At 42.4% G+C, this 14,537-nt stretch overlaps 1 protein-coding gene across 1 annotated transcript in view; it reads left to right on the top strand.

The window, feature by feature from the left end:
- Positions 1-9,537: 9,537 nt before the first annotated feature.
- Positions 9,538-14,537, top strand: part of SPATA18 (spermatogenesis associated 18) — a 35,160-nt gene continuing 30,160 nt past the window's right edge. Inside the window, exon 1 of the mRNA XM_012723994.1 lies at positions 9,538-9,624. Coding sequence (XP_012579448.1) covers positions 9,538-9,624 — 87 coding nt within the window. The remainder of the gene's footprint in view (positions 9,625-14,537) is intronic.

The following is a 14,537-nucleotide window of genomic DNA, read 5'->3' as shown; positions in this document are numbered from 1 at the left end:
CCTACGAGCGGCCACCTCGCCTGGGAGAGAGTCTCCGAACCCGCCGGACCGCCGTCTCCGCTCCCCTGCTCTGGCCTCGGGGCGCGTTTCCCGCGGGGCGCACCCCGGGCGGCTTGGACTGCGCGGAGTCTGTGGAAGGGCGCGCTTCAAACCCAGAGGCCGCCTCTCTGTCCCTTCCACCCCCCACCCCCCCACCTCTGACATCCCGGGCTGTTGTCTCCCGGGCGAGGGTGCGAATGAGGCGTTTTGGATTCCGCGCGGACCGGGACCGAGGTGGCAAATTGGGAGTTAGCTAAACTCTTAGAAACGGAAAGCCCTCCAGGGGGACCGAAAGTCGCTGCAGGAAGGATGCTGCACAACTCTGGACGACCCATGACGTGGGATGCTGGGATCCAGGTGATGCTGCGGTGGGGTTTTCAGTTCCCGTTGAAGGGCGTGTCCGTAGGTGCCCTGGGGAGCCTAACTGGACAGATGCTGGACGCCACCCACGCGTGCTGGTAACTCTTGCACTGTGAGGGCAGTGGCAACCCGCACATGGTGTGAGAATTCCTGCCACTCAAAGGCACCTTTGGGTGCTTGGGTGGCCTTACTCAGCTGGAAGCACCAAGACAATTGCCAGCCAGAGCTGCCTTTCCCTAGCAAGTAGCTCAGTTTTTATTTTTTCACGACCGGGGCCGATCTTCCCCTGTTCTGCCTACCCGCGATGAAGTTCAGGTAGTGTGGCACATAATAATTGCCTCCTAAAGATTTCCCTCTCTCTCCGATTTTGGCTAGCTGATTATGAAACTCTAACCAAAGAAGTCTTTCCCCAGTGCTGGGAGCCTTAATTAACTTACATCTCTAGCCTCACTCCTCCAGGGTTCTAGAAGGAGCCTGCAATTTAGGCAGAAAGAGTAAGTTATAGCTCATTGCTTTGGGAGCCAGCAGGAGCTCTCGGTTACGAGTCTCTTTCATAAGTTGGAATAACGGGCTTGTCTGCAGACCTGGTAGGTACTTGTATCCTTACTTCCTGTTTGTCTTTTTTCTTCTGCTTGGAAAACCCTTGACTTGTTCTCTGCAAAGCATAGTCTTACTCATCTCCCGAGGGTGCATTCAGGTATCATATTCTCTCTAGAACCTCCCCACACTTCCACAGGCAGTTTTACATTCTCTCTTCCTCAACTCTGTTGCATATTAACTCTGCTATTTTTTGTGGCACTTCAGATTGCATTGCATTTTGCCTCATTTTACTATCTGACTTCATCTAAGACAGTGAGCTCTCTCCGGAAGGTTCAAGTTTCACTCATCCTTTTACCTCCACTGCCTAGCACAGTAATGAAACTTAAGTTTAGAAATACGATATTCCAGTTTCTAAGACCAGATTTTGATTTGACCAACTTCTCATCCATCTACTACTTCTCACACACTTAGGTGTTAAGACATCTGATAATTGAATTTTAGAAACCAAATGCCAGTTTGTCTGTCTGGGGGGAAAAAATCTCTTAGATTCCTCACTGCTGACGCTTCTTTCTTACAGGACACTTCAGTGTTTTCCTGGATGCTGATAACTATAGTCTTTAAAGAGGTCCAATTCATTCACTCGCCCACAACATTAATGCAGGTCATTCACTCCCAGATGCATATCTTCAAGCATTTCCCCCTGAAAAGATAATTAAGCATTTGCATTGTGCCTGGCAGTGTCTCACCACATGAGGTCCACCATATTATCCCCATTTTACAAATGAAGAAATCTAGTCATAGAGGTTAAATAGTTCACCAAGATTTCAACTCTTGAAAAGTTAGGATTGAATGTAGATCCACTTGGATAGTCTTTGCTTTTTCTACCATATAAAACCCTTAAGTCTTCATTTCCGTTTTGCCTGTTACATATTAGCATAGAATTACAAAGCAGAGTTTTCTGAGGGTAAAATACTAGTCATTTATGACACAGTTATCCCTTCAACCACTTTATCATGCATTGAATAGCATCCCTGAAAAAGATTTAAGTCATGCGTAGGTATCTGTGAATGTGGTGTTATCTGGAAATAGGGTCTTTGCAGACCTAATTAAGCTAAAGATCTCTGGGTGAAATGCCCTGTATTTAGGGTGGGTCTTAAATGTGATCACTGGTCACCATATAAGAAAAGGAGAGGAGGAGACAGAGGAGATGGTAAGGCAGAGATTGGAGTGGGCCGTCTGTCTGCAGGACGTCACCAGAAGCTAGGAGGGAGGCTTGGAACAGATCTTACCTCAGAGCCTCCAGAAGAAACCAGCCTGGCTGATTTCTGATTCTGACTTCTGGAACTGAGAGCGAGTTGATTTCTGCTGTTTGAAGCCACCAAGTTTGTAGTAATTTGTTATGGCAGCCTTCAGAAATTAATATGCACTTAAAATTCAGCACATCCAAACATTGAACTCCATCTTCCCCCCAGTCTGTCCTTCTGTGTTCCCTTTGAATGACACCACCACTCCATCAGAAACCTCCAAGTCACTGTGTACTATTTCATGTGTGATTTTTCAAGGTACAAACCTGATGAATGTCACTCCTCACCCTGAAGCTTAAAATCCTCCACTGCTTTCCATGGTAACATTTAAAGGCTTTGTATTAGCAGATAGGTCTTGCCCCTTCCACAATTCATTCTTTTCTCTAGCCATGTGAGTATTTGCTAGAGCAGCCTCTTTGTGATGTTGTGTGCCTTTGCATCTGTGGGATTTTACTGTTTTGTCTACTTGGCCTCCCCTTGTCCAATAAAACTCAGCTAAAGGAGTAGCTCTTTTGGAAAGCTTTTGTAAGCTTCCTCCCCACCACAACTTTCTGATTTCTGTGTTCCTGCAGAGCTCTTCACGTATGCCATACGGTCACATTTATCCCACTGCACATGTATCCCCCTGCCCATCTGTCGTATCCCGAATTCATACCTCTCTAAGTTTCACCCATCTTGAGGAGCCAACCTCGGGCCCGCTGCCTCCTGACAGTAACAGTCAATCACTCTTGCTTTTTCACTATTAGTGCCGCTGCGAGCTGTAACATCCATTTGGTGCTTAACACATTGTCTTGTGTTATTTTTCTTTTCGTGCCCGTACAGTTTGCTGTCAAAGCAGCGTAATGTGTTATTAATCCTGGGTTGCTCCTGAACAAGTTAAAAACCAAACATACTGTGATAGGACAAAATCTGTTATATGACAGGGAGAGAGGGACGCCCCTGAAGCCCCAAAACCTACCTGCTCTGAGTGGGTTCTGCCATCCGCCGCAACAAGACAAAAAACATAAAACTTTAATGGAAAGGAACTTTAATACAGTGAGCATACATACGGAAGACAAAGAATATAATCTCTAAATCAAACACCTGAAGTTACCCATCCCCTCGTGGGCAAAAGTCACCCCAAAAGGGAGTGGCCCAAAACAAGGCCTGAAAGTTGCCACTAGACTAAGGCACCTTCTGGCCAGGACCCATGGAAAAGGGTCAGAAATGGCCAGACAAGTCTGAAAGGAAAAGAGCAAAATCAAAATCAATATAAACACTGCCATAGTCACCTCCCTACAGGTCTCTCACCCACATCTGCCTTAACCAGCCCAGGGCCAGGAAACAAGCACGGTTTCTTCATCCCATGCTCGCTGCTCCATGTGGCTTCCTTAGGTCTCCATCTTGTTCTGCATCCAGCTTCCTTTTCTTCTTTCTTCTCTCTTCTCCTTTTTCTCTGCTCAGCTCCACCCTCCTGGCCTGGGTGGGGCAGGGAACCTGGAACTTCCCTTTTTCCTGGGGACCACCCTGTTACAATACAATATTTCCTTAATCTTTGATGAGTGAATATTGGATTTTTTTTCTATTGGTTAAAAAATATTGGCCCCTTTCGTGGCGCAGCAGGTTAAAGCACAGCACTGCAAGCTCGCTGCAGCTGCCTCAGTTCGATCCCCACCCCAAAGGTGACCCATAGGGCGCAGCAGACCTCTCCTGACCCGCCCGCTGCTCCCCTCAGCAATGTACTTGTCAATCTGCCTGTTCTGCTCCCCACTGTGTCTCTGGTGAAGCGTCTCACCACCCCCGCACCTCTGGTCTGTACCCCAGTTCTGTATGCACAAATAAATCAATCTTAAAAAAATAGATTACTAGCACTGAAGAGTCTCTGAGGTGTACACACTAATGCTCACCATTGCATTACCCCATTAACTCTCATCTCTGTGTCTACTCATGCTCTTCCTGCATCTAACTAAGCCCTTCCAAACTTAGCCTCTAGGAGTTCCAGGGACATATAAAAAAGGCCGGAATGTGTTACTTTTCTGTTTACAGCCTGTTGTTGTTACTTTGGTGGCTACACAGTACTTTAGCTTGATAGACACAGCTCATCATCAGTACACCCAGGTGTATCTTTCCAGTGTTCTCTGGAACTAGTACTCATCATTCTTTCAGTGTCTCACACTTACCTGCTTCATTCCAGTTTGCTACTCTCCTTTCTGTTCTATTTTTTCTTTTCTTTCTGGTGAACTCCCCGCCATCTTCTCAGAACTGGCTCCAAATTTCATGTCCCCAGACCCTTTACTCAGGGCTAGGTGAAGAAGGGAAGGGAACTTTATGTCTACTCTAGTGTCACTTGTCATGGAGCACCGTGGTTATGTTTTCTCTCGCCTGAATGGACTGTGAGAAGTTAGGCAGCCCCAATTGAGTTTGATTTTGCCATGTAATGAAGGCTGATGTTTCTGTTGCACTAGAAATTCAGTGTTTATGAAATGCGCCGAGCAGATCTACTTCAGTAACTTTCATCCTGAGGCGCCCAAGTGTATCTAACAACACACATCATACCTGTGCCTTGGCGACAACTTAATGTGTCCTAATTGCACCGTCAGTGACCATTTTCACAGAGTCATGTGTTTCCCATTGAATGTAGGTAACAGAGTTGAGAAGGTCGAGGGTAAGGATGATTACTTTTCTGAACTATACTAGTGGAAAACTGGTGTGAAATAGCAGGGTTATCATGTGGCCCTCAAAGTTATATTCAACCTACTTGTGTTTTCTTCTAAGATATATTTAGCACAAGTGTTCTGTTTCTATGTAGACCCCGATATCATAACATTGTGGTATATAGAATTTTCCTTTAGTTTTGTAATCTAGCCAATAATAAGCAGGAATAGTAGTAATTTTACAGAAAAATTCTGAACTGTTATCCTCAGTTGAGGAGTCTTGTCGGCTTTACATGGAATAACATCCCAGTTCTCTCCAGTGGGAGAACCTAACTTCAGTTTAGATCCCAAATGATTAGTTCTTTTTTCAAAGGCCATTAAAAAAAGTTTTTAGTTTTATATATATTTTACATCACTCTTGTACAATGTATGCCTTCTCCTCTCAGATATAGGCTCTATGAAATTCTCACACCGATTCACTCGTGTCCCATCATTTAAAAATTTTTTAAGAATATTTGCCTTTTCCCCATTGTGACAGGGAACAAGACTGACCAATGAAGTTGATAAAATGAGAATACAAGTTAGTAGAGTTAGAGGTACTGAGTAAATGGATAAATTAGCATTTTGCTACCTGCTTGTGGAGACAAAGTACCCCAGTCAGCAGCCAAAACTAGCTTTAAAGGAAACATCATGCCAGTGGTTCAGCAGAGACTTCCTTCAGATAGTAACATGGGCAGTGAGTCAAAGACTTTGCAAGATCCTAACACAGAGACTGTAGACAAGAATAGTCAGCACACACGGAAACCAGGGTGTGTGCACGACAGAGCAGAACCAGTTACTCTCAGCCTCACCGTCCTTGCCGACGTTATGAGCCTCCCACCTGACACACGGAAACCAGGGTGTGTGCACGACAGAGCAGAACCAGTTACTCTCAGCCTCACCATCCTTGCCGACGTTATGAGCCTCCCACCTGCTAGCCTTGCAGTTTATTGCAGCTTTTTATGCTCAGTGTAGTGTGACACTACGTGCACAGCTCTGACTCCACTGAATAGGTTGTTATGCTTTCATTGGCCTCTTAAAATCCCCAATTAAAAAATAGTCTTGGGAGTTGAGCTGATGTAGTTAACCTTCAGAGTAGACAAAATTAAGAACTTTCAAAAAGTCTATTCCATCTAGAAGTCTGATACATCTCAGTTCTGTACAACTAATGACTCCTGCATGATAGAACTATGATGCCATAAGAACAACTAACTGGCTATTCAGTTTGTTCTCTTCTACACCTATGGGATTATGACATCAGATAGAAAGCAGCCAATCATCAGCTTCCCTCATTTTTGTTCTTTTACTGTTAACCAGTCAGCCCTTTTTCATGGAGGTTAGGTATATGAGTTACCCCAGTAGCTTTGCAGAATAAATTGTACTTAAGAAAGATGCTCAGCTTTTGGTGATTGGCTAATGCTCTCAGAACTGAGGCTTGACCTGAACTGAACTATGAAGTAAAAGTGAAGCAAAGGGCAAGATTTGCTCAATGTGAACCTTAACCACTATGTTAGCAACAACAAAATAGCGTCAAAGAAGTGAAAACTACAAGAGATCTTAATGTTCGTCTAGTCGATGATTTTCATTACATAGATGGAGAAAAAATGAGGATCAGAGAGATTGCAGACTTATGTCAAGTCATAAATTGTTCATTGGCAGAGTGTGAGACAGAAGAACAAATTTATTGTTCTTTCAGCTGCTCCATGATATCTGATAGTGTATCATAAAAAAAAGATTTAATTTTTTTCTTTTCTTTCCAAATAATCCCCTAGCTGATGACACTTTAAGTCAAATTGGGACAAGTTAGAGAATCAGAATATTCTCCAAAAGAACCTTTACTTGATAATCTCTCATATAAATTAAAAAAACAATAGACTTATTGACTTAAAATTCAACCTTGTTGAGCTCTATGCTGATAATTTAAAGTATATAAATTCTTTTTTCCTAATTGTATTACCTGCTTTAATTCATATAATCCTCCTAAAAACTCTATATGTAAGTGCTATTTTTTTTTATTGAGGTATAATTGTGTATAACATTATATTGGTTTCAGAAATATGATTATTTGTATAAATGGTAGCACCATCATGTCTCACTAACATCCATCACCCTACCTCATATTTTTTTCTTGTGATGACAACTGTTAAGATCTACTCTCTTAATAACTTTAAAATATGTAGCAGTTTCTTCCTTGATAAAACAACACTTCAGGCATTAATTTTCTTAAATCGATTGTTATTCAGCACCCATCAAAAACTCTGTGGCCGGAACTGTCATTAAAGGCACAAATGAGAATGTCCACTTATTCCTACACGTATGTAATTTCTAAGCTTGTGGAAGCTTAGGACATTCCAGGAAGCTCAGAAATGGGATGTCAGTTACCTGGCCCTCTCTTTGGTGTAGTTTAATGTTACCTTCTTGGCATGGATCAAAGATGACTGCAATTAACAATCAAATCAAAATCTACTTTATCCTTTTAAAAAGTCTTTTTGAAGACATATGTCATCTATGTTATTGTATGCTCTTTGAAAAAGGAAACATTTTAGAAAAATCTGTTTCCATTCAAAGAACTGGTTATGTGTACTCAAAAAATCAAATAATAACCAAACCAGAAATTTTCTTTTCTGCTTTGGCTTACACAAAGTAAAGAAATGTAAAAGAAGGCTCACTCTTAGCATAAAGATTTAAATTTGGGGCACATTTGTTTTTTCCATTCAAAATGTATTTCTAATCAAACTGATATTTTCTACAAGCCATTTATTGCAAAGAAATCAGATCTGCCTTTCTGGAAGTAGTCGGGAACAGTAAATGATAAATACATACGGATTTTTTTTGGCTTGTCTTAAGTCGTTGCGGGATATGCTTCCCTGTTACTAATAGGCACAGAATTCCTGCTATGCTCCACACAGACTTGTAGGGGAACCAATGCAGCTATTTGGTCAAAGCTGTTCTTGAGTCAGCTTAAATGTTGACACTTGGGCTAACATTTTTGCTGAGAGGGATATAGTTTTTGGACACTTTATTTTGGATAATATCTTCATAAAAGCAATTTGTGTTCATGGCAGACTTTTGGAAAATCTGAAAGCAGTTTAAAATCATCAATAGTCATATCTTGAGTTCATACTGTATAACACAATATATATATAAATTTTTGTTTGACTGTCTTTCACTTAACATGTGAGAATTTGTAGATACTAGCTATTTTCCAATAACAAGATATTTAGTGTGCAACATTTTATTGAGTGATTTGTTCAACCATTATCCTGTTGATGGAGACTGAGATGGTCCAAGCTAGTTTCTTTATTAATATGACCCTGTAACACGCATGTGTAGTTAACAGTGGTCATAGCATTTAGGAGGCACTTACTACAGCATAATGCATGCACGGTGCTAATTACTTCATATGAATTATTTAGCCTCATTGTAACCCCATGAAGTAATGACTAGTGCAATGCATTTACAGTTGATCAAACCAAGCCAATTTAAGAGCATACAACAAGGAAGCTGTAACTCCAACCTGGCGTACACAAAAGTTCCAACTTGTAAGTAGTCTTTTACTTATGGGTCTTTTATTTATGGGTCTTTTACTTACTCATGAGTAGAAGTCTCTTCTTCATAAGTAAAAGACTAAAAGATCCCAGTTGCCTATTGAAATATGCAATTATTGACTAAAGTTACAGAAATCTGAGATTTTTCTCCATCCTTTCTCAGAAAGCAGCTAGTGGATATTTTTCTTGGGAGTGTAATTGTCTTACTTTAGTAAGCATTATCATACTATGATAAAATTAAGTAATTAAGTGTCCTGTACCCTTATAGTCCTTTTTTTTTTTTTGATAGTCTACAGAAAATTCGATGAATCCAAGCCCCAGAGATGAGCCTCTTATTTCTATCAGAGGGCAGTTCAGAGAAATGAGGTAAGAGGTGTTGAAAATTCTGAAGTATGTTCATACATTGTCAAGTGCCTGAAGAAATGGAACCGAGTTAAGCTCGACTGTTGAGACTGTTAGAGTGAATATCTAAGGATGTTGTGCAGCTAGGACACCATCTGTAGTTTTGGCGTCCTCCAGCCCCAGTCCAACCAAACTTTCAGTGGCTTCGCGCTCCCTTGCCGTCGACCACCGGCAGAGCGATAGCAGCAGCAGCAGCAGCTGGAGGGGGAAGAGCTGAAGCCCGAGGAGCAGCGAACAGGTGTGCAGGAGCAGGTGCGGGGCACCGCGGGGGAGGCCAGCGGGCAGGAGGTAGGAGGAGGGCGCGGCGGAGCCAGCGTTGCCACGAAGCGGCCACCTCGCGTCCCTAGCAGCCGCCCGCCCACGTCAAGGTTTGTTTAATAATCGCCGGGGTATTTGTGGCCCGGGCTGCGGGCGGCCGCCGGGGAGCCAGAAGACCGCGCCGGGCAGCGGATGAAGCGCCGCGGCTGTAGCCCAGGGCACCTCCCCCCCCCCCAGCTTCCCGAACCCTGCCCGGTCCAACCCGAGGGGGAGGATGGAAACACCGGCTGCGCTCTGAGCCCCCAGGAAGATAACACCCTCCTCGCCAGATCGTAACGCGGTCCAGCGAAGCCCACCGCCTCCTCCCCTCCCAGTCTCGATCTCCTAGAGAGGGGCGGAGCAGGAAAGTGAGCGATGGCGGAAAACCTCAAGAGACTGGCCTCGAACGAATCTTTACAATTATTGCCAGACAAACTAGAATCCTGGCAGAAGGACTACAACGTGAGTCGGGGTGGGAGACCGCTGGGGGTCACCCTCCGCAGCGCTAGCTCCTTGCCCAGCATTTGGCGGGGTAGTTAGTTTGGCTTCTGGTTGGTCCTTTCGGTTACCAGCCCAGCACCCGATCGCACGTGTCTGCGGCGCCCTTTTCTCCCCGCTTCGCTAGGCGGCGCTGGTGCGGCGCGGAGCGCAGGACCAGGAGCCCAAGAGTCGAGGAAGAGCGCGCGCGTCCCGCCCAGTCGTAACCAAGGACGCTAGCTATCGGTCCTAGCAACAGGAAAGAACCATTTCCCCCAAGGTTCTTGTCTAGTTTGCCATTCTTGGTTCATTCTTCCTTCCCTACCCCCAACTCTACTAATTTTTTTATTACGCCTTTCCCCCTACATTTCCGCAAATCTCCCTCCCTGAGGATACTCAGGGTAGTATCAGAATGATTTTTTTTTTTTTAAATAAAAACGCACCCAGAGTCAGTGAAATTGACACTAGTCTAAGTGCGGGCTTTACTTGTGCTGGTCAGCAGGGCAAGTAAGCGCTGTTTCCACACTAACGCCTTTTGCTGAGGCATTGGGAAGAAGCCAAGAGGTCGTGTAGTCCCCATTCTTAGTTTGGGGTCTCTTTACTCTCCTCCCCACAAAGTGTTAATATTCCGTCCTGCACCTTTAATAGAAGAGGCCCACCCACAAGTACAGCTGTGAGGCAGAAAGAGCTGGGCACCCCAAGTTAGCCCTGTGCTAGGCGTGGCTCTGCATGGCACTGGCTGAATGACTGGTTTATCATCCCTGGTCTCCAAACCTCATGTTAGAAGGGAGAAGCTGGTATATGATATATAAAATCCCTTTTTTGAGTATCAGTTTTTTTGAGCCTAGATCAACTTGTTTCTGAAAGCTTACCAGGAAAATGCAGCTGGGTTGTGATGATCAGTCCCTGTCCTTGTCAGATCACTCTTTAACCAAGAGCCCTTGGGGCCAAGGGAAGCTCAAAGAACATCAAGGGCTTTCTCATTAGCCTTCCTCCTAAGGTCTAGTGTTTGTACCCTTACCCACTTAAAAAGAACCAGCACTAGCTGTTCTTCCTCCAGCAAGAGGAAAGTTAAAAATCAGCCTGTCACACAAATCTCCCTAGCCCACTTGCTACCTAGTCTCAAAAAGTTGAGAACAAATTCTGATACATGGATTCACCCTTCATCAAAGTAACCCTACAGACTTTTTTCCTTGCCCTGTGGCTTAAATAAACTCTGAATTTCAAAAAGCATGTTTAGTTTGTCCCAAGAAAATGCTTAGCAGACTAAGAAATGCCCAAGTTGATCAACATTTTCTCTTCTTTGTAACAATAGTCTCACTGGAACTCTTTCCATCTGGAACCCTCCCTAATTCCACTTCTTCTCTGTTTCTGGGCAGAAATGGCACTCTCAGATACCATTGCCTTACCCCCTTGTTCCATCCCCTTCCCGGGCACCATCTTTATCTCTGGAATTATCTGGCCTCTCTTTCACATTTGACTGTTGACATCCCCTTCTTTCTGAGGTGCTAAGAACTTGTTATTTGTCCATTGCATTACCTATTTCCTTCTTCTGGTTGTTTTTCAGGAGCCAGACTTTAGATATCTCTTAAACCTCCATTTGATTCCTGATGCAGCTCTTACACATAGGCTAATAGTTCTCATATTCAGGCCCTTTTCTTATCCAAAGTCTCACTGCTCTATTTGCGTACAGGACATTTTCCATCATGCTGACTCCTTTCAAAATCAGTCTACAATGACCTTAGTCTCTCCAGGCTCTACCCACATATTCTTCCCTAACATAATTGTATTCATGATGACATCCTTTTTATCAGCATAATCTGTTGGTTCTGTCTTCAACATTCACATGGTATCTCAACACTCTTCATCACCTCACTGTTAACACCTTATCTACCTTCCATCATCTTTCAACTGTATTATTATAAAAATAAGCCGAAGGAATTCTTCCAAATGTCAAATCAGATGTTACTGCTCTGGTAAAACCCTCCGGACTTTAAAGTTCCTACAATAGCCTTCAAGGTCCTACACACTTGTGCTCCTTTAAATTCTGTGCCTTCACCTATTACTGTCTTCCTTACCTAATCTACTCCATCAAATACTGGCTTTCTTGTTCTTTCTAGAGCAAAATTGTCCAACGGAATTTTCCACGATGAGGGACATGTTCTGTGTCTGCACTGTCCAAAATGTTGGTAACCAGTATGTGAGTCATTTTAAGCTCTTGGCATGGTTTTATCAGTGCTATTGTGAAGTATGAAAAGGTGGGTAGATCCCCAGATTTTCAGATTTTTAAAAAAGATTTATTTATTTATGCATACAGAACTGGGGTATAGGCCAGAGGTATGGAGATGTGAGAGGATTCACCAGAGACAGAGTGGGCAACAGAACAAGTGGATCTACTGAAATGCATTGCTGAGGGAAACAGCGGGTGAGACAGGAGAGGTCTGCCTTGCCATGTGGGTCACCTCCTGGCCAGGAATCTTTCTTATACGTCAGTGTCTGCGAATAGCTTCAGATGCTGTGCTTTAACTTGCTGCGCCATCAAGGAGGGCCCTTGTTTATTTTTTATTATTATTTTTTAAAGATTTATTTATTTATTCATACAGAACTGGGGTACAGGCCAGAGATGCGGAGGGTGAGAGGATTCACCAGGGAGCAGAACAGGCAGATTGACGAAGTACACTGCTGAGGGGAGCAGCGGGCTGGCCAGGAGAGGTCTGCTGTGCCATTGGATCTCCTCTGGGGCAGGCGGGGATCAAATTCATGCAGAAGTGGCTTAAGCTTCTTAGTGCTGTGCTTTAACCCACTGCGCCCCCAGGGAGGGCCGGCCCTTGTTTATTTTTTAATGTTTCCCTTGTATTTGGGGCTGAAGCCCCAAAGACACCTCTGAAGCAATACTTCAGTGTTTTGCCTATGTTTTCTTCTATGCATTTTATGTTTTCAACTCTTAAAACAAGCCCTTAATCATTATTTTTGTGTGTATAATGTGAAGTAGTGGTCTTATTTCCTTATTTCCTTTTTTTTTTCCATTAGGCTAATTTTCCCAGCACCATTTGTTGAAAAGACTTTCCTTTCTCCCTAGCATACTCTTGGAGCCTTAATTTTAAATTAAATTTAAATTTAATAAATATAAATTTAATTGTGAACTTACATTCAGCCTCAATTCTGTTGATTGGTTTTACATTTATTTTTATTCTAATGGGATACTGTTTTGCTTACTATAGCCTTATAGTATAGTTTGAAGTCTGGGAATATGATACTTCTGTTCTTTTTATTTTGGTCAAGATTCCCTTGGCATTTTTTTGGGTCATTTGTGGTTTCATGTAAACTTCAGTAGTGTTTCCCCTATTTCCTTGAAGAATGCAATTGAAACTTTGATCTGGGTTGCATAATTCTGTATGATTCTATTAATCCCTGAGCAGAGAATATCTTTCTATTTTTTGTGTGTCTTCTGTTTCTTTTGACAATGTCTTATAATTTTCCTTGCACAGGTTTTCACCACCTCTGTTACGTTTACTCCTAGATATTTGATTCTTTTTGATGGGATTGTAAATTGTTTTCCTTATTTATTTATTTATTTTTTCTTTGCATATAAAAACATACCATATCTTTTATATTGATTTTGTAGCCTCAAAAAAGTGAATAGCTTTAAATCCTTCTTGGAGAAACAAATCATAAGAACAGTAGCAAGCATTGTTGACTCATTTTCTTGTAGTTATTGAATAGACGTGAATTATTGTATTGGCCTTTAAATTGGATTGCACTGAAGTTTGGGGACTGCTTGGTGTGAACACATAACCTTCAGATACTGTTTTCATCATTTATGGTTATTTACAGTGTTAGTAAAAAAGCCATAGAGAATCCTTTCTTGTTCAATAAGAACTGAACCAATTAGTAAGAGCTTACTAACTCAACAAATGCTTATGGAACTTCTGTGTATAAGATTTGGTTTAGACACTATATGTAGTTACAGTTCTTGCAGTGTACATTTATTCTTATTTGTGCATTCAACAAATACTTTTCCATGCTTATGATTTGCTGGTTTGTGCTATATGCTAGAAATAGAAATGTGTCAGCTCCTTAATAGTGAACTTCCAATTGGAGAAGAGGACAATGCATAGAAGAAACAACCTGTTCAAGAAGCAGGGAGGCATATAAATGTTGGCACTTCTGAGGTGGGCATGAATCATTCAAGGCAAGGGAAGTAAGTGGGATGAAATTGAGGGTAGGGTAGCTGGAATCAGATGCTGAAAGGCCTTGGGTGGTGTCTTGGGGTTCAGACTTTATCCTTGAGGGGATGGCGAGAAACTGGAAACATGCAGAGAGGAGTCATGCTTGGATATGTTTTGGAAAAGTTGCTGTAGCTGTCGCATGATGAGAAAATTAAAATTCTAGAAAGAATGGACAGGGTTGAGCTATAATTTAGGCAAATGGTCATATAAATTAGCCTCTTATAAACTTCACTGGCCATTTATTTAGTAAATAAAATCAAAGACTTTGAGAATGTTCCTAAAGCTTCATGTAGGAGTATGCAGTCCCAAGTTTATGATGTTAACTCTGGAAAATGGCGAAATAACCCTCTATGTAGAACTGGATTCTGATTACCTAGTTATTTTCAGAGATGTTAAAATGAGAAGAGAAATTAAACGCCTTTCAGTGTTAGCTAGGTCAGCTCTGGGCTGTAACTCTCCACCCTCTCAGATGCTTTTGCTTCTACTCAGAGTCTTATGGACTAGGGAATTAACTTGGGTCAGATGCTTTGAGATTTACTGCTTTTTAAGATGTACTTTATGTAATCACAATAGCAAATGGTAAAAACTTACTATCCCTTTGCTAATCTTATCCCTAAGATAGGATTAACTTATATTTCTTAAAGCAAAATAATAGACACTAAGACATTA

The sequence above is a fragment of the Condylura cristata genome, unplaced genomic scaffold, assembly GCF_000260355.1.
Source record: "Condylura cristata isolate star-nosed mole 26May11 unplaced genomic scaffold, ConCri1.0 scaffold00012, whole genome shotgun sequence".
Taxonomy (NCBI): domain Eukaryota; kingdom Metazoa; phylum Chordata; class Mammalia; order Eulipotyphla; family Talpidae; genus Condylura; species Condylura cristata.
The sequence above is the reverse complement of the archived record's forward strand: the minus strand, read 5'-3'. Positions and strand labels throughout refer to the sequence as shown.